Source organism: Melospiza georgiana, chromosome 2 (assembly GCF_028018845.1).
Source record: "Melospiza georgiana isolate bMelGeo1 chromosome 2, bMelGeo1.pri, whole genome shotgun sequence".
Classification (NCBI taxonomy): domain Eukaryota; kingdom Metazoa; phylum Chordata; class Aves; order Passeriformes; family Passerellidae; genus Melospiza; species Melospiza georgiana.
In genome coordinates this window covers 30,994,956-31,019,918 of record NC_080431.1, presented here as the reverse complement: position 1 = coordinate 31,019,918, position 24,963 = coordinate 30,994,956, and the positions used below count along the sequence as shown (strand labels likewise).

The window sequence follows — 24,963 nt, the reverse complement described above, 5'->3', positions numbered from 1 at the left end:
CATGGTTTCTGGTGGTATAGCTGTTTCTGTGGGAAGAACGTGCTTTTAGCTTGCCTGCCTTTAACTCGATCAATGTGGTGGCGATCAGAGGAATCACCTTTGTTGCTTTTTACTGTCCTATGCCTAGTTAAAGGCTTTTTCAAGTTTATCAAGGTGTTTATTTCTGTGCCCATTTGAAGGCAGAAGTGTGTGCATGTGCCTGTGCGTGCCCACGTGTGCATGCTTGTGCGCACATCCCGCGTGAGCGCGAGCGACGGCAATTCCCAGGGCAGCCTCTTCCAAAGCTGTTAGCGGCAATTTGCTGAGCGCGCACCGCTCTGCTGGTCCAGCCCAGCTATTGTGCATGCTAAGCACTAAACAGAGATAAGTCTGGAGGGGGGGAAAAAAAATTCAAGGATCCATCTGCTCATTTCTGCTACACTGCGCTGATGCAAGATTACGCTAATCTGGTTGCTTGTCAGGACAGGTTAGTGAAAGAAGGCGAATGGGTGAGATATAGGCTACGCCGGTTCTGTGGAAAATTGGTAGCGGCTCCTGTATGTGCCATGTTAAGTGTAGCAGAATGGGTTGATTATCAGCTACTTGGAGATTTTCAGTTAAAATATAGTTATGGCCACCATGTGACTCTCTTCAAAACAGAATTGAATGGGAAAAGCTTCCAAACAAAGAAAAATTAACTCATTGTCACCGGATGCATTTGAATTTTTAAAATAAGTGAGAAAAGAAAACCCCTAACCAAACAAAAAACCCCTACAAATGTCCAAATCCTCCCAGGTCATCTCTGTAGTTTTCCTTTTGTATGCTGCTCCCAGTTATTGTCATCTGCTAATTATTTTTTTGCGTTCTTATGCAAAGACAACAGTTGCTGGAGTTTAAGTAGGGTTTTTTTTTTGTTGTGGAAAAAGACCAAAATAGAAACATGGTCTTTCTCTGTTCTTTTGCAGGTGAAATTTCTTATTTATCTGCGTTTGTTTACAGAGAGGTGCTTTTTTTTATTGGTTGCTTTTTGTTACCTACTGACTGACAGTTCTTGACCTTGCAGGTTGAACATCCCGTCACAGAATGCATTACCGGCCTGGACTTAGTCCAAGAAATGATCCGTGTTGCCAAGGGTTACCCTCTCAGGCACAAACAGGCTGATATTCCCATCAACGGCTGGGCGGTTGAATGTCGAGTTTATGCTGAGGTAAATGAGTGGTAATGGGGAGGAGGGGGTAGGTGGTTGAATTGTGGCGTAATAATACCCAGGTGTGGACAGAGGCCAAGGTGAAATCAAGGAATATCATATGAAAGTCATGATTTCAAGCATGTAACATGAATGGTTAATGAGGTTTTGTAGAATTGTCAAGTTCTTGTTTTTTAATTAAAAATATGGTGTGTGTTTCAACATAGCTTTTTCCTGAAAGTTGAAAGTAAAGATGATAAAAGAGAGAGGTAAGCAAATGCCATTAGAAATAAGCCTGCATGTTCAGTACACGTTTAATGATGCTGGAGTTACTTACCAGAGTTAACCACTCTTTCTAAGTTTCTGAAATGTGTTGTTGAAACTTGTTGACTTTAAAAGACAGTTGGAATTCAATGTCTTACAGAATTTTTGTTGTTTTAGTAAAATTTTTGAAAAGGTTATTAAAAACCAAGTTACACATTTTCTGAAACCACAGTTTATAGGATAAACTTTGAAAGCACATTCCAAAATAATAACTATAATTATGGTGTGAATCCATCTTACCTTAAAGAAGCTTATGAATATTTAAATCCTATTTTCAAGCACCATCAAGACATTTTGATGTAATGTCTTTTTGGTGTCACTTTTGATACATGAAAATGAAAATTTGTTTAGTAAAAAAAAAAAAAAGTAATTGAATCACATAGTGGTTTGGGTTGGAGGGGACCTTGAAGATCATCTGATCGCAACCCCCCTGCCATGGGCAGGGACACCTTCTACTAGACCAGGTTGCTCAGAGCCCCATTGGAGCCTGGCCTTGAACATTTCCAGGGAAAAGAATGCCTATCTTCCTTCATTTAGTTTCAGGAACATTTTAGGTAACTTGGCATTTCAAAACTAATTCAGCGCCTTGAGACATTTTTCCCCTTACTTACCTGTTGGAAATTTTGTTACCTAGACCATCTTATGTTTCTTTTTGTCTCATGACATGCATCTAACCTCCAAATTCCTCTACTGATTCAAAGTTGTCCAGACTATTTTGATAAAGAATAAATATTTGCCCTGTGACTGGCATGGAAACTATTTTGAGTTTTAGTAGGCTTTACACTGGAGTAACTGATGTTTAGGTTTTTTATTTTGTTCATCTTAAATCCCCCCACATTTATGAGTAATGAATCCAACTACTTTGCCATGAATTAGGTTATTCTGTAGGCCATATATTTTTGTTTTCCTATTAAGTTTGTATTAGTGTTGCATTATGTACATGTAGGAGGTTTCCAGTGGCATAAAGATCGGTTTGAGTTCTTAAGCTAATTGAAATTCTAACTGCCCTTTTTATCTCTGAAAATTTTTTCTTATACTCCTGAATACTTTCCCATCCTTCTTCCAAGTGCAGCTAATGAAAATGTCATCTTTATATGTTTTATTTTGGTATATTGCAACTGGTGCAGAATACTTATTTCCTTTTTTTTTAACTGATGCAAGAGAATTTATATACTTCCATTTCTTTATTTGGATTTGTGGGGGGCAGATGGATGAAGAAATGTTCTTTGACACAAGTAATTCTGGGCAAAAAAGCAGAGTCATTCCAGTAGCAGTTTCTGTTCTACTTAAAGCTTTTAAAAATTATCTGCTTCACATCTGCAAAAGTTTAATGCTTTCTCATGTTGAATTTTTTTCCAGGACCCCTACAAATCTTTTGGCCTACCATCCATCGGTAAACTGTCTCAGTATCAGGAGCCATTGCATGTGCCAAATGTAAGTAACTTTGTTCTGGTTTTTCATAGGTGCTGAGTTTCTCTTATATAAAGACTATACATACTCAGCAGCTTTGTAAACCAGGCCTTTTTTCCAGCTTTTTGCCAGAGTGGGGACAGGACATGGCAGTACTGATTTGTGCAACTTGAAAACCTGCTTAAAAGTGAACAGTTCCAAACTGGGTTAAAAATGTTCAGGTTGGGTATAACAGGGAACCAATACATGTTGAAATGGTTTGTTCTATAACTTTCAGCTTAAGTTTTTCAAACACAGCTTTAGTAAATGTACTTGTGGACATTAAAAATAATAGTGAACTGTTGAGTCAGCTCTTTAAGCACAGAGAACTGGGGACACTGGTGAGAAACTGCCAGTGCTTTTTGTTTAGCTTTGTAGACTTTAGCTTTGTAAACTAAAAAATAGTTTCTTACAGTGGTTATTACATGTTTCAGGACACAGCCTAACCATATAGAATAGGTGTTTAGCAAACAGTGTTTTCTGCTGGGTGTAAAGAGCAAATACACTGCTTTTCTGTAAAATCAAGGTAGTCTTAAATTATAAGTGCACATATACATGAGTAACACTGTGTCAGTGCAATGATGAGACTGTACCATCTGTGAATACAATTATTCAGTCTGCTTGCACGGAAAATACTGAGAGATTACAGGAGGAATCTTAAATGTGGAGTTGTTATTGGATATATGATTTATTTCGCTTTTAAAATTGTTTTTGCCCGTGTACTTTCCAAAGGGACCTGACCCTTTCTGGTCTTTAAGGCTTCATGCTGTGTTCAAAGCCTGAAAGCAGAAAAAAACTGTGAAGATCTAAAAGGCATTATGTGCTCTTAAAGAGGAGATGAGGGAAAAAGGTATCACTGGATGTATCTAAACTTCTTTTTAATGAAACAAAGAGTGTATTTAATAAGAATTTATAATGAGAACTCCAGTGGCTGTTAGAAGTTTTCACCATGTTGTAATAGCTAACACTATGTCAAACATTTTGCCCTTGCAAGTTTTTGCAATTTGCAATTTTCCAAACGTGAGACCTGTTGAAAGTACAAGTGATAATGGACAAACTATACCCCCTACAGTCTTTGTCCCACCAAATCTTTCTTCAATTAATGCTGCAGCAGGAGTTTTATGTAATAACATTTGCGCTCGTGAGCCATCCATACAAAGAAAAAACAATTAAAATGCCTTAAATGTTCTGCTTACTGCTGTTATTTGCTTGTGTGAATGTTGCATGTCAGCTAAATGGACCACGGAATAGATAAAGTGATTGGGTGTAGGAGAGTGCACACTAAGCTTTGTCTATCATTATTGCTGGGAGCAATCAAATTGATGCCAGCAGGACAGTAGACGCGTTGACAGCTGTAATTATGTATCTCCATGGTGATCACTTTTGGCCTGTCATGGAGGCCCATGAGTCCCCTCCCTTGCAAGCATTTAATCAGATTGGGCTGTCACTTGTCAGGTAGATGGGGTGGGCTGGGAGTTGTGCTTAGGGGGAGAGGTGAATTGAAAATGAAGGGTGGGAGATGCCTGATTGCTTCACGTAGTCCATCGTGGTACCAAAGAAAGAGATTTTAATTACACTGGAGGCTTCAGAGCATTGGGTTGAGGAGCTCATATGGAGTCTCTAGGCTTTCTCTTCCTGTTTACTTCCACTGTCATATTAAAAAATAGAAGAACTATTTTTATGTAGGTACTCATGATTTGGTGTCTTAATACATATATTTCTGCTAGCATGAAACTAATTTCTCTCCTGAGAATGTCATGCTGCTAAGAGCAAAATTAATGTGGCTAAAAAAGTACAGCGTTACAGGCCCATTGTGCCGTGGTGTTTGTTTTCTGCATTTTAGGTTTTAGAGTTGTCAACAATTTGGCTTGAGAAAAATTAGCAGAGATTTGTAGTGTGTCACAGCAAGTTCATCTTATGTGTATTGCCAAATGTATTGGCAATTCATTTCTTCTGTGTCTCAAGTTAGCTCTGATTTACCATCCCTGTTTGTCAGCTGCCCATGCTGATGGAACTGTTGAGCGTGGCTGGGTGAGAGCCGTGTTTGGCTTAGCCATAGGGAAGAATATGATGGCTATTGTTGTGTCATGTAGTTTCTAATTTCCTTAGAACGTGGTGCTCATAAATACTTTTTTTTTTTTTCATCTTTGATAATGAAGCTGAAGACAGGTAAACCAGCCTCTTATGTGTGATAGTGAGCTTTGATGTTTGATGCTCCTACACAACATGTTCTGCTATATCTGGAGGGCTCCAGATTGCTCTCTATCAGTGTGAGCAGTAGTCTGGTATTTTAATGACTCTTACCAGGAAAAGAAAAATCTCAGACTCAGATATAGCAAAGAATTGAGAAATACAAGAATCTGTTTGTGTTCCTAAGTGGAATTTGATGCATTAAAGAGTCCACTGCAGGACTGAGACACAGATTGTGCTTTCCCCCAGGCCCCCCCACTGAAGCATTTTTTATTCATTTTGCTGTTGTCCTAATGTAATAACGCATGAGGGTAATACAACATCAATAAAGTGTTAGGGCTGTAATATGAATGAGCTCTAGGCTACAGCAGGACCTTTAACCCTAGCTTTTCCTAAATATCTTAAATACTGAGTAAAAGAAAGGAATTATATTAAACAGAAGTAAATGCTGGAGGTCTAATAAATATTGCTATTATTTATCAAGTTCAGCACATTATAGTGAGTAGCTGTTGAATTAGGGTTTCTTGTTCATCCAATATTCATTAAATTCTGTCACACCACATAGTTTATAAAATCACCTACTGTTACCAGGCTCTGAGAATATAAGCACCACAGGGAGAATTTAAGATAGTAAATGTATTTCTTTTTTGCTGACATTTTTTTGGTCATCTTGAGTTTATTTTACAAAAATTAACTTCCATAGAGGACTCCAGATTTTTTAAAAATATGTTATGCAGTAGTTTAAGTAGTTTATATTCACTGTAGCCTTTTCAAGATATTGTGGTTAGGGGAAATGTGAATTTTGTAGTGGCCATGTACATGTGTTGTATGAACAGAAACATAGAGCCAGGCACAGCATATAGTTGGGGTAGCCTCAGAAGTCTTAGTTAACTTTAGGGTCTGACTAACCTGCTTATTGTGGGCCTGAATTATGCACCTTTCATATGTTTTTTCTTTGTCAAAAGATGACATATGTGGAGTATGTATGTCATACCTTGTCTTATGTGTGTATTTTTTGAGTATTAGAAAAGAATGTCAAGGGCAGGGGATTTCTCTGGAACTGGGTAGGTAAATTAATTCTTTCTGACTTAAATGTGAGAACATGTGCATTGACTTTCACAGAATGGCTGTCCATGTATAGAAAGGATAGTTTAGCGGCTGCAAGAAAGGAAGCTGAGAAATACACTGCATGTTTTTTCTGTAATCATGACATATGTGAACTACCTTCTCATCAGTAGCTAATGTTAAATGTACCTGATGTGAGTAGTGGGGAGCCCAGTTAAGCACAGATAAAGCACATTCAGATAAATATCTATTAAAGTGGTACAGAAGCAATGCTGCCTTTACATGTGAATAACTATAGGGAAAAAGTAAATATGTAACTACAAATACATGAATACAAACATGTGAATAAGTGAATTTCTTCTTAAAATAAAAATAATGTCCTATGAACTAGTCAGACAATGTTTTTTACTGAAGAAAGTGAATACACCTGCTAGGGTATCTTTTTATGTCATTTGGATAATAAAGTCATCATCATGCCCTCATGTGGATTCTCTAGACAAGAGGTTCTACATGTGGTCCCTTGATAATTGCCTAAATTAAAATATTAAAGGCCTAACAGCCGTTGCGTTGACCTTTTTCTGCCTTGCTGCAGACAGATGAGCTGCTGTTTATTACAAAGGTTCCTTCCCACAGGTGAAGATTTAAGTGAGATTCCAGGACCCTCTTTCCCACCCCTTTACAATGCAGTGTATCAGAGCCCTGCTGTTTCAACAGCTTTGATTAGAGCCCTCCATCCTTATGATCCCCAGAATGCATTTATCACTCGAGTTATTTTGATTAGTTTAAAAAAAATATTTCGAATTCCAGTGCTCAAAACCAGCAATTTAATAAATATTTATTCCCCAGAAATTGCTCATTTGAAAAGTTTTATATGGCTAACCTCATTGTTACAGTGATGAAATCAAACTGAGAGATGAAAACAAGAATCAGCAATATACAAACTAACTTGTTGGCTGGTTAACAGCAATCAGCCTCTTCAAAAGAAATTTTTGAACTCATGTTATTTTTTTCCATGAATATTGCAGAATCAGAGCTTTAATTGGGGCTGTGTCCTTACAAAGCAAAGCCATGGAAAAAGCTGTGTAAACATTAAAGCCTCGGGGGAAGAGCAGCAACAGAAAAAAAATTGTTGAACAGTTGAGAGGGTGAGACAGAGAAGGAAAGTGTTACAGACATGAAAACCATAGGCTCAGTATTCCTATGGAGCTGATAAGCAGAGCTCCAAAGTTCCTGCTGAATGCTCCCTACTTCTATTCCTACTGAAGCCCTTGGAAGGGCTGTAGCAGAACATGAGGGATGTGATTACATATAGATGCAGAAAGGCTGTGATTATAAGGGTCATCCCTCATGCCAGGTGTCAGTCAGACAAATAATTACAACTGTATTTTATTGCAGGGATTAAAACAGAATTGAATGTGTTTGGAGTTGAAGCGAGTGTAACACAGCTGAAATTGTTAGATCAGATTTACTGTGTTTACTGTATCTTCTGGAGAACAAAAGAGAATTTTGACTATGAACTCAAGATTGCAGTCAAGTTTCTCATAAAGGAGAGACTAATTTGCAAGTGCTTTTTTTTTTTTGCTGGGGAAGAAAAAAGCTTCCCTTCCCTCCTCCCAGGTTCTCTGAAAACAAATAATTGAGTCTTTCCAGGGGGAAAAATGTATGTGATAAGCTTTGTGGGGGTTATGGTTTAAGGCTGATGGGTAGATTTGATTCTCATGTTGAATTTTTTTTTCAGTAATATATAATTATTTTCACTTCTTATTTTTGAAGGTACGTGTTGACAGTGGTATACAACAAGGAAGTGACATTAGCATTTATTATGATCCCATGATCTCAAAAGTGAGTTAATCATTATTTCTCAATATTCTAAAAGTATGAAGTACTGATTTTCTACGTAGATGTTTTATGCGAGAGGGCATATTAAAGGATTGGTAAATCAGTGTTTTAAAGGTGCCAGGCATAACATGCCTCAAGGGAATGCAAAAGAAGTGAAGGAAGATGTGGAGTAGACGAAATCTAGTGTCACTTCTAAATAAAATTTTTACCTTTTGACACTGTAGTTATTTGTCTTGCAGTTTCTAATTAAGAAGATTCTGATTTAAACACCAGCCTTTATTGTCTGACTTAGATACTGCCAGTCTATCTTTTTTTAATATAGTCTAGCTTGGATGTAAATGTCAGTAATCCCGGCTTCCAAAAAGAAGCATTGAAAGAAATGCTTGGTAGTGTCTCTTTGTATTAGTTCTTATTCATTGGGAATATATAGGTAAAATTAAAATATGACATGATACAGTTCAGTCCTCAAAAAAAGGATGTCTTAGGAATTTATTGGGCATTAGGAATCTGGTCATCTTGAATAGTGAACCTCTCGTCTGATTTTCTGAGAGCTTGTTTAGATGTTTTGAGTTTTATGAAGTAAAAAGTGATTGACTTTCTTTCATTATAGTGGGTTCAAGAGATCTTAGCTTTTTCTTGATGTTTCAGGGAGCCTTTATAGCATAAATACAGCAATGGTCAAGCAATGGTTTCTTATGACTGCAGAAATTCTACAAACCTATTTAATTTTTAAATGCTATTCAAATTCTAGAAACAAGCATCTCATATCTAGGTAATGTAAATACCTTATTTTTTTTCTTTAGCTGATTACCTATGGCTCTAATAGAGCTGAAGCACTGAAAAGAATGGAAGAGGCTTTGGACAACTACGTAATTCGAGGTAACTAGAGAAATTTGGATTCCTAGTGTGATAGGCTGTCATCTCTTTCAAGAAAACAGCTTGAAAATGTAGTAATTAGCAAATTGAATAAAGTTCCCACTTCTTAAGTGCAAATTAAAAAACGAAAAGCTTGTGTTAATTAAGCTGAGAAGATACATCAACTCTAAAGAGACTTTTTTTCTCCATTTTTCTCTTGAATATTGTAGGAGAAATACTTAAGTAACTTTCTTAAAACTCATAGTTCTCACTGAATGGTAGCATGTAATTCATTATGTTGTAGGGGGGAAAAGGCAATTGTACTGTAAGAAATTTAAAGTAATTGCCATTTTTAGGAGTTTAATACATTTATTGCAATTAAATATTATCACAATGCAGTGGTTGATTGTGTCTATCTATGTATTTATCTAATTTTCAAGGTCATTGTTTAGGTTTGGGCAGATACAGATGTAGGCTGTTGATCACCAGCTGTTTCAGCTCTTGCTCACTGATTGCATAGGAGATGCAGCCATTCTTCCAGGCTTTCCAGGCAGCAGGGGTAAATCAGCCCTGACCACTTTTATCTTTTTAAGTTTTGGTGAGGGAAGCCATGTTTTGTGTGGGAGAAATTTTTAGGTCTTCCTCTATGTCTTATGGAAAACAGGAAGGATAACTCAGGATAAGAGAAGTAAAAATTTCTGTGAAGTTTCTGTAAAACTTGGTTTGGCATTAATGCTGGGCTGCTGAATGGTACAGATGTCCTGTCAAACTCAAAAGATTTATCTGTCTAGGGGAAAATGAACATCCCTCCACCACAGTGTAGTTAGATCCATGGTAGGATTAACCATTGTAAATGAACTGCTAACTCTAACATAGATTTATATTGGTGCAACTTGAGCCATTAGACTATTGCAGTACAATGTGCTGATGTAGACCCCTGCTGTAAAACAGCTGAGTAAATTTATATGGGAGAGAAATTTATACTGCTATAGTTAGATTGATGTGAGGTGGGATTTGTTGCTGTTGTTATTAATGGAGACAGGCTCTGGATTCATACTGTTGTGTTGATAGCAAGTGATGCTAAAAGTATTTTATTTGATGAGACTATTGCAAATGTGTGTGGAACATTGTCTTTTTATTGTGTGCTATAATATGGGATAGAAACTGGTTGTTTGGGCTTAGATGTTTTACACAGATGTACCTAATAACTGTTCCACAGATTATAAATATTTGTGAAGTATTTGAGACCTTACAGCTGAAAAGTACTAATTTCTATTCTTGAGATTTTTAGTCTTTTTATTAGTATGCATGTATTCATCATACTAATGTCTCTGTAGTATTTCTATCTGACAAAGCTTTTAGGCTTTTAGTTTATTAAAAACATTTAAAGAGGTAATTAGTGAACTACAGGGGGAATTTTTTTCTAAAGTACTGCAAACCACAAAATGTAATGTACTACACGTTTCAAAAGTAGATGAATTTTCAGAACACATTTTTAGTTGCAGTGGCCAGTGGTTTCCATTTGAAAACCACCAAGATTTTTGTGTAATTTTACACAGCTGATAGTTTCTTCTCAGTGTTTATTTAAAATGGAACATTTGTAGATATTTTAATATCTCTTTTCTTAACTAGTGTGAATGATTCTTGGTATGGTAGTTAGTAGAAACTTGTTTATTTTTACCCTAAAATGATGGTGTATATTTTTGGTTTACAAAGTTGGGTTTGGGTTTCTATGTAACAAAATATTAAACTACCTTGATATTTTGTAACATGCTTCACATTAACTCTTTTCCAACTTGAGTTTTTGTTAGTATTGAAAGATACAGAATAGGTTTTTTTTAAACGTAGTGTTGAAGTTACTTGGTTTTATGTTTGAATAGTGAGCTTGTACATAGATTGTCAGTCTTCCTGAACAGTATGCTCCAGATCCCTATTTCTCAGCACAGCCCTCTTGAAATCCTGTGAAGCAGCATTTGTTTGCTTAGTGTTTTAGAGACACTGTGTTTTTCCCTGTGAGTAATGAACTCTTCTAGAGCATTGTAGATAAGCAATACCAGCTGAAGTCAGTGTCAATTGTACTGATGATGTGCACTGGGAGAATTTGAGATTTAAAATCCCAAGGATTGCAGTTTCTGTAAACAAGGATGCTTGTTCACTGACATAGGATGGGAATGGGATGTAGGGTGGCTGGATAACAGGTCAAGGACCATCTAATGCAGAGCTTAGGGACTGCTAATGGAGGATGGAGTCTTCCCAATCACTTCTGTGTCACCAGTTCAAAGCAGAGAAAAGTTGGTAAGGAATTTTAGTCTCTACTATTTTGATGGTTGCTTGCTGACCTGTGTGAAATCAGTGGTTTTTATCCAGTTCCTAGAAGACAAATGTCTTCTTGGAGCAAATGCCACTATACAATGTCATTCATGGCAGTCCCAGCAGAGAATCCAGGACTGAAGTAGCACAGTGACCCTTCAGGAGGTGACTCATCTAGGCTGGGTTGAGGCATGTTGGCAGTGTGAAGGTCAAGGACTTACTCTGCTGCTCTTTGTATCTTGGCTCTGTGAGAAAACATTCAGTTTCTCTGCTGTGGCTTTGGGGTATTCACAAGTTACCCCATTCCTTTTTAGCTCTGTTCCATCTACAGGGAACAAGTCCCCAGACAAGTCTTTATTGACTTGTGTTCTTGGACTGGATACTACCTGGCCTTGAATTCATGGTTTAGCTGCCCTTCCCAGTTGAATCTTCCTGACAAGATCATGAAGGAAATTAAAGTAATTAAATGTTAAAAGTAGTCTAATACTTGCAAAGAAAGCAGACTTCAGCAAAATTTGAGTAAGACCTTAAACAACCAAGGCTGCATCGTATAGTGCCTGTAATAGCAGTATCTTTGTTAAAAATAGAGGATTAAGCAAATAGGGGTATTTGCAACAATGCTGTGCTCTGAAAATGCCTGATGCATGAATATTTTATTACCATTTGGGCTGATGACAACTTGTACACAGTGAAGAGAGACATTCTGCAGTCTGTTCACTGGTAGATGCTAAGAGTATGACTAACTCAAGATTGAGTCAAGATAGGGTCAATGTGATCGTGGGAAAGTAATCTCAATCATTTTTCCTGTGAAATATCTCCATTGTTGCTAATAGGAGCAGATGAAAGTCTAGGATAGCGTTTCTATGAGTTGTGGATTAGATTAAATGATCTCTTGAGGTTCTTTACAGTCTAAATTATTCTGACAGGAAATCACTTCTCCACTGAGAGCTGATCTGAATTCAAAATCTCAGCTGAGACTCCAGAATGACAAAGGGTCTAATTAGCTAACATTTTTATCTCTGAGTCTTGCAGTATAATTTGGGGGTGATTAAAGTTGAGGGTCCAACTCAGATTTCTCTTAAGAAGAGACATTTCTTATTTTGTACAGTGATTACTGGGAAATTTGTGAATAGTGAAAAGTTCAGGATTCCAGTCAAGCAGAGAGGCACTGTTGCTCATTGGGATAGGGCATGATTTTTTTCCTTTGAGCATGCACTGTTGTTAGTAGTTCATTTCTGTCTCTTATGGTACTTTTTTTCAGAACCTTTTGTTTTGTTTATTTTGGGGGGATTTAATTTGAACAGCAGAAATAAGGTATTGAAAGAATGCCTTTCAGTGTATATCCTGTGTGTGTAAACATGGTGTGGTGTGCTTTCCTTCTTTTCTAAAGTTTTAATATGCTTTTGTCATTTCTGGTGCTGGATAATCTGTTCATTTGAAGGCATGCATAAATCCCAGTATGTAGTTTTGGAAAGTTTGTGTATGAAAGTTATTTTAATCAATTTAAATAAAAGAAATGGTTATATTTATACATCAAGTAGACCACGTTGTCAATTCACTAGAGGGTCTGATTGGACAGATAGCTCATATCCTTGAGTGCAGATTCCTGTAATCTTTCCTTTGACCTCTGTTTGCTTTTTATCTTCCCTGAGCGTTCAAAAGTAAAGCAATAACATGAAGTTTAAGTCTTTGTATAAAGTCAGCCCTTCTCTGTAGAGATCCTGCTTGCTGTGTGTAGAGAGGAATGCATTAGACCATTAGGGAGAAGGAAGAGTTGAAGGAGCCTCTGAAGAAAAGAGTAAGCAGCAGAGAGAGCAAGAAGGAGTAGAAATGAGGAGAGAATAAGGGAACCACCAGCTGTGGGTGGGGGAATTTTCCAGCATGAGGTGAAAAAGCAAACATAAAATAGAAACCAGCAAAGTGTTAAATGTTTGAGGGGTAGAGAAATGTAGAAGTTAACTCTGAGTGGAGATCTGCCAGAATAGTGGCAGCAGAAAAGCAGTATTGAGCTTTTGTAACTGTAAACACACTAATTAGAGGAAAAAAGGAGAGCTGTACCTAGTGTTGTGAGAAGACCTTGGCTTTCCACGAATCACAGAATGAATAAGATTGGAAGGGGTCACAGTAGATTATGTGGTCCAACCTCTCTGCTCTAGCAGGGTCATCCTAGAGCACAAGAAAAAACACCCAACTTCAATGTTAATATTTTATCATGTATTTCAAATAATGCACCATTAATTTCAGGTACAAAGCTTTTCACAGTAAACTTGCTTTTAGATCCAAACATCATAAATTACTGAATTATTTTAACTTTGAAGAGACTTCTCTATGTCAGTATACATGTCAGTTTTAGACTCTCCTGTATTCTGAGCCCCTGCAAATGCTCTCACTGGTATTATGAGTAAGACAATCTTTGAGTGTAAAAAACCTATTTACTTGCAAAAACAGTGTATTTTGTCTGCTCTTAAAAAATGAAATGAGGTTTTGATTTTTTGGTTGTGCTTTTAAGAAATGCCTAAACAGGTCGTGCAACTTCTGCATAGCAGCGGTAACAAACGGGTACTTCTGCAAGAGTATTTGTGTTCTCACCCTTTGCGGATTCCCCAGTGTATTGGTGTGGAAACCAAAACTGGAGAAGGGAAGGGAACAAGCTTAGTTCAGAATCACTAGAAGGGATAATTTCAGAATGCTTAGTAGCATCTGCTTGGAGCTCAGATGCTGCCCCTGGTCTCTCCTTGTCTTAAGCCAGTCGACAGGGAGGGAGTAGGAATGGGAGCTTGTCAGCAAAATGCTGTGGGATGTAGTTTAGATTACCACTGTCCTGTGGAGAAGAAAGAGGGAAGGGCAATTGAAGTATAGGCTGATCAGGTAAAAGAGGAAGGCAATGTTAATAGTGCAGAAGGGGAAATTCAAAAAAGATACCTTTTTTTTGCCAGTTAAGATTTTTGTTTGTATGTTTTTTTCCTCTTCGTTTTATTAAGGAGAAAGAACTGGGGCAGTGAAAAACAAGAAATGATTGTTATTTCTCTAGATATAAAGTTGTCCTAGTGTTGTATTCCCCTTCTTCAGAGTAAAAGGATATCTGAAGAGAGGAAAAGTGAAAGTTATTTTCTTTCACTTTTCTTGACAAAGCCTGCTTAGCTTCTGCTTCCAATTATTCTACCGATTCACACATTAATTTGTGTTTGCTAGCACTGTAAATAATGGTCCTTTTAACTCCTACTAAGAAGTTCAGAACCACATGCAGTTACAAAAGTTTGAGTTTGAATGTATGATTTTACAATACAATATTATCATATATTGTCTCCTTTTGCCTCCCTTCTTCTCCTCCTTTATCCTGGTGTGTGAATTCAGCGAGCTCCAGACGTTTGTATCTGAAAGAATTATTTTTTTTAATTGGAATACATGTTCATCTCTGAGGGTCAGTGGTGCACTGATCCCGTGTGAGAATTTTATGTGGATGTTTTTGTATTAAAATTAAAAGATAAAACCTCCTCTTTTCCTTCCTTTTGGGATAGGGCTTTTGTACATGGATAGCCAGCTCTGAAGTGAGCTGTAGCAAAACACGAGCTTTGAAAGACAGTTAAACAGTTGAATGTTGAGGGTTTTAGGGAATATTATGAAAACTTATGGAATTACAAACATGGAGGCTTGCTGGGTGGTAATCAAGAACTTGGAAAGTTCATATGTTGAAAGTGGTGTTTTCATAGTCTGTGCAAATCCGATAATGTTCTTGTTTTAAGTGAACAGTAGCATAATCAGTGTTTCATAATGCTCAGTGCAGAGCTTAGTAAATATTTTTTAATATTTTCTTTAGAGAAATAACTGAGATACCTCCTAAGCTTCATCACATTTATTCTTATTCAGCATTTAAATTGTTGGGTGATAGTTTAGCTTTGCTGGCTTGTTAAAAAGAGAAGCCTCTAGTCCAGTGCTCCACGTGTTGGTTTTGCAGTCAGTAAGTGTGCAGATAATGTTCTTTCTGTTCCACTTAGCACCATTTGAAATGATCAGCAAGTTAAATCTATTCAACTGCTTATCTACAGAGGGGCATGTAGGACTCCAATTAAGTTTACATGGATAAATGCAGATTTGTGTTTGCAGGCATCAAGATGACAGAAGCTTAATACTGTAAAAAGGCTAATCAACACTGAATATGTTTAGTGTCAGTAAATATTTATAGTGAAAACATTGCCTATGATTTTGTGCCTTGGCATTCCAAGTTCTGATTTTTAGTGAGTAAAAATGTGGTGTGATAGCCTCTTTATAAACCTGTTATAAAACTGTTTTCTATAAATTGCATTTTGTTGTTGTCTTTGGGTTTTCTTTTGAGGACAGATTCAGAGTTAGGCTACAGTATGTAGCTAAGTTAATGAAAAGTCTGGTGTACTTAGCAGAGTTTTTAAGGCAGAGAATGAAGAAGGAAAGGAGGCAAGATAAAGACAGGCAGTATGGGGAGTAATTTCTTCTGATTATAATTTAATTTTTTTTAATGAGAGTTTATTTAAATGGGGGCTGCTAATAAGCTCTGGTGAACAGTGTGATTATTTAGTGTGTTCCTGTATTCATTAGGCAATAACGATAATTTAACTAGAAAAATTAATGGAACCTCAGCAATTTGTGTTCTATATAAGGCATATCAATACATAGTTTTTAAAAATTTCTTTAGCTCTCCATAATTTAAATGCTAGTCTGCTTTCTTTTACAAATGTATTCTGAAGAATAGTGTGTAAAAATTGAAACCCAAGAAGCTACTGATGTAATATTGTATGAAAAGTACAGCCAAGCAAAATGAAAAAATAGAGGTACAAAGCCAGTGATTATTATGTTTTATTATATTTTGGCTTAGAGGAAAGAAGAACATAACTGTAACTGCAGTTCTGCCTCAGCCTTAACAATGTAAAAATCATGAAGCTGAAGTGAAATTTGGTTTTCTGGAGGAGAAATGAACTGATATAGTTTAGGATTTTGTTTGTTTGTTGAAAATGTCATGGCTTGTCAGGCTAACAAATGTGATTTTGTTCCTGGCAGTCTACAGATCTGGTCAAGAAAAAGAAAAATTCTCTGAAAACCACTGCAATACAAATACAATATACTTCAGTTTAGTGTCTAACTTTGCATGAAATAAGCACTGCCTGTTAGCCTCTGTTTGATCCTGTGAGAGTGTGAGGCTAATGTCTGGCCAGTGTTTTGGAAGCAGCAGGTAGTCAGGAGCAAGCTGCTCTAGGGGTCCATATTTCTGTAGCCTAGTAGTTACTCACACACAGATGGAGACCTTATGAACTTTGACAGAGGTCACACTAAATTGCAAATCTAAAACTTGTAGACTTCTGAAGGATTGCACTGGTAATTTTTTTTAAAGCCATATGATGTGGTACATCCCTAAAAGTATCAACTCAGTCTTGAGAAGCAGATCAACCATGCAGTCATTGCTCACATAGTGATCATGGGGATAGATAGCCTTTCATGATACTTTAAATGGAAACTTGTTTATTAAACTTTTAATTCCTGTGTGTAAAATGCTTTTTATATTGCTTCCCAAACACCTAGGCTTCTCTGCTCTTTTGAACTTATTAAATGAATTTTGGAGCTTAAAACATTGCAGAAGCCTCATATTTTTCAGATACTCATGAGTTAGAAATAATTAAGAATACTCATAGTATTTTTTTTAATTTTAGGTCTCTTGGGGCAGTCAGTTGAGACACCAAGCTCTGTCATCTGTCATCAGCCATCACCTCACCAGGGATCTTATAGCAGTTTAGAAAAGAAAAATGTGAGATGATCTGGTTACACACTGTAGCATGTTTAAATCCTGGATTCAAAGTTGGGCAACATTGAAGGATTCATCCTCCTCTTGATTTTGTAATAGATGAAGTCTCTGGGATATTTCAAATTACTAGTCAGATTGGGAATTTTGGGGGGAATCTGTAGCAGGCAAAGACAGACATTATTTGTTTCCAAGTTATGGTCATTTAGTGTAAGATTTTTAATTCTTTTGTTTAGTGGAGATACAGTGTGACTTTCATTCAGTGTTTATGAAGTTGAGGTCTGTGAACGATTATTTAGGTCGCAGGCAGCAAGGATCTTCTTTTAATCAAATGGACAAATTTCTGTCATGTCATCATTGAACTGCTTGTGTCATGTGCTATTTAATGGCTCATGAACAAGTCTTTAAAGCTGTGACTTCATGATTCAGTGAGGCCGAGTCTGACTCAGTGCGTTTAAAGTGGTTTCAGTGACGGCCACACAGAGAGCTTGAAAATTCACACCAGCAGCAGACTAGTAGGGGAAGAGAGCTTTGAAAGTGTTTGAACTGGTCTGCATATGAAATAACAAGGATGTTGTTCATGCTTCTAAACTGGAAAAACACAAAAGGGAAAGGAGTGTAAAAGACTCTCCTGTAGCCTCAGCAATTTGCATGCTCTGTAATGCTAGTGTCTGTGCTTTGGTGAGATCTCAACAAGGGAAAAAATCCAAATAACCTAATTTACAGCTGAAATACCCCAGGTTGCAATTAATTATTTTTCAATATTATTTTACACTAAAAAAACCCTGCAAATAATTGAGTCGTGTTGTCTCTAATTGTGATCATATCATCACAATCTTAATAACTTGTGAGTAAACATATGTGAAGTACAGAATTCTGTGCTTTGCAAGGGGCGTGGATGCACAGACAAACTTTTGTTGTGAACTGTTTTGTGATGTGCTCTGCATTTGATACGTAATGGTGTGCAGCTAGAGCCAAAGTTAATGTGAAATGGCAAATGCAATGTGATTTGGAGTTAGCTGCTCCTCTGACAATGATGAAAAAATGTGATTGCTTTGTGTTGCCAGAGGGGTGAGAATGTGCACAGCTGAGGTTGGATAACCTCTTTCCTGTAGGAGCTCCTCAGTTGTCCACACCTGGAATAAATCAACACTTGTAATGCTCCCAAACTGCATGTATATTCCAGCTTTTCTTAAGAACTATTAATGTTTATGAGCCAGTGTTATGGTGTGTAGTCATATTAAGATGGAACTTTCTGGCTCATCAGAATTTGTTTGATCTCTTTCTAAAATTGAGAAGAGAATGGAGATTAAGATGCTGGTTTTCTGACCTGTAATCTTCAACTTTCCAGAGATCACCTGTATGCCACTCTCAAAAGAGAGAGTACCTTCTTTTTGAAAATTGTTTGCACTAGGGAGAAAATTTAAATGATCTAGACAGTTCTTTTCTCAAGGATTTTTTTTTTTTTTGCACCACCTTTCCTCTCCCACCTTCTATAAGGACTTGTATTTAATATTTCAATGAAATGACTTTTAGTGACCATCATATTCAGGGCTAAACTGCAAGTACTTCTGGCAAAGTGCAGTTTAGAATTAAGTCACTAATTTAGTTACACAGAAGTTATTAAATTAAAAATAGAATAATTTAGGAGATGGAGGAGACAAGCTGAGAATTGCAGTGAGAAAGAGATGAAGAAATGCAGAAAATATGAAGTTGCATAATATTAAAAGAAATTAAAGGATAAGGGTGTCTCTAATACTTGTGTGATAAGTAATTTTAAAAATAATTTATTTATTTTTGTTGGCTATATGCCTAACAGAGTCACAGAGTGGTGCCAAAAGGGAACCAAGGTATTCAATAAAAGAATTGACCAGGGGAGGTTGGATAAAAATACATGTGGAGGAAGCAATAAATTTCTTTTTTTGTAAGTTACACAGGAGTCTCTTATGTATTACAAATTACAAAAATGTTGTAAAATGATATGCTAAGTGGTTAAAGTTTTTAGTGCATTTCATGACTGTGATTGGGGTGTAACATGGTGCATATTTTCCATTCAGGGTTCAGTGGAATTCAGCTACTATTTACTGTCATGACTAGTTTGTTATTTCAAGGAGATAGCTCTGGTCTTGCCTACATCTTCTAGAATGGAACCAAAAGTGTCTTGATTGTGCTTCCTGTCCTTAACTCAACTAGGTGTTTGAATTAGGCTTGATGAGGTGACTGTTTAGATTGTTTACTTTATTAAACTGAGTGTTTAAAAGGGTTTTGAAGCAGGAGTGAAACAACTGGTAAATCTGCATTGGTTATGTCAGTACTATGGTATCTAAATTGTGAACAAGTATTTATTCCAGAAATATAGGAGCTCATATTTTTAAAAGTCCTTTTCTACTGTAATTTGTGATTAATATTACCTGATTTTGTATTGATTTGATTTTTTGTTTGTTTTTTTTTTTTGTTTTCAGGTGTAGCTCACAATATTTCTTTACTGCGAGAAGTCATCGTCCATCCACGCTTTGTTCAAGGAGACATCAGCACTAAATTCCTTCCTGAAGTCTATCCTGATGGTTTTAAAGGTTTGTTCCATTTAGAAATATTTCTTTTCTTAAGTAATGTTATTTTGATTATTGCTCCTTTATATTTTTAGACTGACATGCTTCCCAGTCTTTACTTTTTCTTCAAATAGATCTGTGCAAACACACTTTTAGAGTTTTTAAATAATGCATGAAGTTGAAATAGTTAACTTTATTTTCAAGAAGGCAAAATACATACTTCTAGTGTTAAAATAGTAAATTGAATACACCCAATGTCAAGAAAAACCATTTACAGGTCATATGAAACATGTAAAATAAACATCAACTCAATTCTGCAATGCTATCATGATTCATTACACACAGGACTTCTACTATTAATTATGGTTGGATAAGTTTACACTCAGCACTGTTGCTTCTTTATAAGTTGGTGTATCACCTTTAGAATTGCCTTTTGGCACCCTTTGTTTTCTCTGTAGCCTTCTCTGGAGGATCTGGCATTTTACTGGAGTTTTCAGTGCCCTGGTCTTAATATACATTGCACACAGTAATGGGCATCATTTTAAAATTGTTAACTCATACACTAGGTTAACATAAATACAAATGCAATTATTTCTTCACAGCATCTCAAACTGCTCAATTTCAAAATGTTTACCAATGGTTGCTTCAAAAATATAAGAAAACCAGTGCATTGGTTTCCTTTCACAAGGATCATATTTTAAAAGGTTGGCTTCTCTCTTAGCCAATCTGCTGTAGGTGCTTTCTTGACCTGTGTGGTCAGAGACTCAGTTCTTCCATACAGGTCTCTCACCTCAGCTGGCATTCGCCAGGCAGAACATCTTTCTTATTAAAAAAAAGTCAGTATTTATAGTTCATCATTCATGGGTCCTTTATGAATCCTGTGGAGATTCCTTCTCCCCCATTCATCATGAACCCAATGTGGCAGAATCCTCATCTCACTTTGGAGGCAGCAATGCCAGATTGGCAGTCACTGGACATGACTGGCACCTTGCCAAATTCTAGTCTCATTAAGGAGCAGAACAGATTTTTCTTACCTCAGGGCTCAGTGTGTGAGTGTGTGGATGACTATTCTTTGCACCAGAACTACTTGATATCGTGATGTAATTGACAAGTCTGTGTGTGATACAGTCCTGCATGTGGGATTGATGCATCCTGCTTGTTCCTGGCTCCTGACTGAGACCACAGGAACAGGTGCTGGCCACCTTCAGTGGCAGCGTGCTTGCTGTGCTTCGAGCTGTAAAGTTCTGTAAAGAGCTGTCTTGTTTTTGCTAGGGGGTACCCAGCTAATCTTTGGGTAGCTCAGCTGGCTTTGACCCAGCAGAGATTCCAGGGTACTCTGCTCATCTGCTCTTGAAGGCTTGGTGCTGCTGTAGCTGGTCTCTGTCCTTTCCCTGACACCTGAATACAGAATCTCATGTCTTGCCTCTCTGGTGTTTCTGGGACAATTCAGTCATTTTCCTGGGTAGATCCAGATCTCTAAACCACCATGAAACCTGCATTTTTTTTTACTGTTGCTGCTTTTGCTGGAGTAGTTTGTTGTAAATTCCTGGGCTGACTTAGCTCATGAAGGAATCTGGTGAACTTCAGCAGATGTGTAAAATGAGTGGCAGACTAGGAATGGGGAGAGGGGAATGGAGGAAAAAGGCAAGGAAACAAGATGTTAGAGTCCCAGTGCCATATTGTGAGAAGGCTGCCTCCCCTGGCACGTAACTGGGAACAATAAAAACATAAATCAAATAGCAATATTGCATTAGCAGATTGTTAAAGATCGGCTTTTGCTCTGGACACCAGAAGACACAAGAACAGATAGTGTGATGCATTATAATAGAAACTAATGATTGTCACATGTAAAATTCCTAGACTTTTTCCCTGCTATATGAGAAGTCTTGCTCATCTTCTTCCACGTATCAAACACAAGCACACATTAGCCTTCTTAATTATAGATAAAGAAACATATTATGGCATTGAACTTCAGTTCAAGAATAGTTACTTGTGAATAGTGATTAAAAGCTCACCAAAGAAACTGAGAGCCCTTTTAATGATGTAGTTTGCATTGGATCAAATCCTTCATGCTTAAAAAAAAAGATTACTTGAATTTGAGGACAGTTTTTTAAGTACCCATAAAACATATTTCTACAAATCCAACGACTCAAATGGGAACAGCTGAAGGCAAGCAAGGATGGTGGGTAGATGACAGGTAGAAACTCAACAAGAGGAGCAAAGACAAAAACTAATTTACATGTAATTTCTTTAATCACTTAAACTAACTTTTTAATATAAATATCCAGGGTAAACTTTGCTAGAGGATTTGAAAATTAAGTAGCTTCATATATCTTACTGTTGTTTATAGAAAATGAATGGCTGTAAAAAAAAGAGCTGTGACAGTCTGAAAAATTAGAGCAATGTATAGCCAACACAGATCTGGAAATATGTAAAAATAGGTGCTGCTGTTAACAGTAGGAATCCATACCAGAAATGTTTTAAACTTAGAAAACTTAAGAATTAGAAACATTTGAATAGAGATGTGTGTTAAATTCATGCTCAAGCAGGATCCATTGTCTTTCTTTTGTAACCTGCACAATTGCCACTACAGTTGTAGTGATCTACACTGGTGATAAGAACTGCATCTCAGCTGTGTTCTCTCTGGTGACTGCATGAAGTACTGGCCCATTTTGTATGTGCATTTTTCTTCCAAGTATAAATATTGAGTCTTAAGAGTAAAATAAGAGCTTCTTTGTTTTCCAGTCTCATTTTTGAGTTCCATTATAATCCTTTATTAGAAGACCTTTATTCTAAGTTAAGAAAAAATTAATTATTAGATGCATCTTGGCTACTTTTCCATTAACCTATGTGATGCTCTCTTCAAATTATGTGTAGAATGGGTATGTTTAGTAATTTTTATAATTAGAGTTTAACTCTTTCTTCCCATCTTTAAGTAAACATTCACTACCAGAAGTAGTTTGTTTATTACAAGTTATTTTAAAATACTAACTGGGCTGAAAGTAACCTTGTGCCGAGTATGATTTGGGTGGGAAAGCAGTTCCTGTCATGCCCTTTTTTGTCCATGTGAGGGCTGGCTGACTGGAATGCTGGCTGGCAGTAGGTGAGCTGGAGTGGGTTGTTGTTCTGAGCACCCATGCATGTTTTGGAAGGTGTGTGGATCTGAGGGTGTGTGCAGGAGCGCTGATTATGTCAGGTGGCACCTGTCTTAGAGTGGCCTCCAAGCACTTTGCTTACAGAATAAAAATGTCTGCCAAGCATGCAGGAGTCAGATGCACTGTTCTCCTACAGCTTCCAAACAACCTGGGAAGCCTCTGTACTTTCTAGTCTGCCTGATGAGAAGGAAATCTACTGTGTATTATCCCTACTTCATAGGCACAGACAGTGTATCTTTGTTATCACAAAGATGCAAGAAGAGTCTTGGACCAAAGATAAATTAAAGGATCTTTAGGTTAGACCCTGTTTATGGGATAGGTCATTGCAGTTCAGTCTGTTTCACAGTTTATATTTTCCTAGTTTTTTATTTAAATATGAAGATCTTCTTCTTCTTGATGTTGCACTCTTTCTGGTTATTAAAGGATGTCTGAAATCAGTCACTCTCTTTGTGAGACACATCCTGTGCCAATGAAAGATGGTGCATTTTCCAAGAGATTGTCGCAGAAGTCCTCCCAAAATACACGAGAAAAAAAAGCCAGGAATAATTTACTTTCCCTCTTCTAGCATGTTTACCTCATCTGAATGGAGAGAAATAACAAAAATTCTTTATATTTCTAATATAGAGAAGAATAAAGAGGAAACACTTCTCTTCTGAAATGGCATATTGGCTCCAGAGACTGTGTATGAGGTGAAGGCTTTTAGATATGTTGTGTTTATCATAATTATATGGGTTGGATGAAATTGTTACTCTGCTTAATGCTTATTAAACCATCTCTGGAAAACGGTGTGCAGTTTTAACCCTCTGATGCATGTAAGAAGGATGGCAATAAACATAAGTCTATTGAAGAGGCACAAGGGTGGTGTTGGGATTGGAACAGATAACCTGTAGGAAGAAGCTGGGAGAACCAGCTGGATGCAAGAAAGCTTAGGGTGGACCTAAGGACAGCCTTCTAGGACCTTGGAGTGATTTCCCAAGCATATGAGGCCAGGCTCTTCAATGAGTTGCACTGCAAGAGTCAGGGGTCATGGATTGGGGATTTTAAAGGTGTCGCTGCACAAACTTCTGAGCAACCTATTCTGAATTTGATGTTGAGATTGCTTCATGGGGAGGGGACATGCTGAATAAACTAAGAGCCTTTCAAGGTCCCTTCAGCCTCAGTCATTCCCATGCTTCTGAGTGAAAGTGCTTTTTAGGTGAATTGGGACTGCAGATATGACTTTTAAACTTAAGTCTGGAGGCTATTGCTATCAGTAGGAAGGGGAACACAGCTTCCCCTGTCTGTCACTATTAGAATATGGGAGATACTTGCTGCTGATTCCATTAATTTTCTCTGCATTGGAATCTAATATTTATAACATTCAACTTTGTTTTCTGCCTCAGCCTACTTGGTGTAGGTGCCGTCTGTAATGGTTAACTTCAAAATCCACCAGGAAAAACTTGAGACAGAACCTAGGAATGTTATAAACATTGCCTACATTGGTGTTGATCTGAATTATGCATTGCACTTTTAATCTTTCCCATTATGCTTTTACTTTTTATTCTTCCCTATCAGAAAACAGTCACTCTTCAAGTATTAAGTAACTTACTGGGGCACATAACCAGGTCTTGTTTGTTTTGTTTTGTTTTTTTCCCTGTAATTGATAGTAGGAAACATGTTTCTAGGACAAAATGCAAATGAGACTGTTATGGGAAAAATGACCTTTATGTAATTTAATTTGAAGTTGGTTATGTAAAGTAATTGCATGAACCTTTTTGACTCAGCTTGGGGGATACTGAGATAATATTGATTTAAGCAATCATAACATCAGGGAAATGAGAGAGAAATGCTTTTTTTCTTCTCTTCCTTCCGACCAGGGTTCTGCCATTTGGTAGTAATAGATGTGTGCAGTCTAGTTTTAAATAATATGAACAATACTGCTCCCACCCCTTGAATTGTGATTTATTTTATAATAATTCTTCCTCTTTTGCATTTGCTTTATCTAATTCAGCTGATAATCAGAAATTTATCCAAGTTTAAACAGAGAGGTGGGACCTGCCAGTTCCACGTTTCATTGTGGAGGTGAAATTTCTGTCTAAGCCAGGAGTCTGCAGTGAGGAGAGCAGGGAAGAGCAATGGTGTAACTCCCTGTGTTGGAAGCTGGGGGACCTTTGCTACTTACTCATTTCACTCTCTCTCAAGGCAGCGCTTGGACAACTGCTCCAGAGGTAGCTTTGTTGCTCTCCAAATCAATCTGTATGGTGAACGTGAAGGACCGTGTTGTTATATCTTTATTGATGGTGAATATTAACTTAT

General features: G+C 37.1%; 1 protein-coding gene across 1 annotated transcript in view; it reads left to right on the top strand.

Annotated features, from left to right (window-relative positions):
- PCCA (propionyl-CoA carboxylase subunit alpha) overlaps positions 1-24,963 on the top strand; it is a 270,748-nt gene that overhangs the window by 113,513 nt on the left and 132,272 nt on the right. Inside the window, exons 13-17 of the mRNA XM_058044919.1 lie at positions 1,043-1,186; positions 2,849-2,923; positions 7,967-8,035; positions 8,836-8,911; positions 19,427-19,537. Of these exons, the coding sequence (XP_057900902.1) occupies positions 1,043-1,186; positions 2,849-2,923; positions 7,967-8,035; positions 8,836-8,911; positions 19,427-19,537 (475 nt within the window). The remainder of the gene's footprint in view (positions 1-1,042; positions 1,187-2,848; positions 2,924-7,966; positions 8,036-8,835; positions 8,912-19,426; positions 19,538-24,963) is intronic.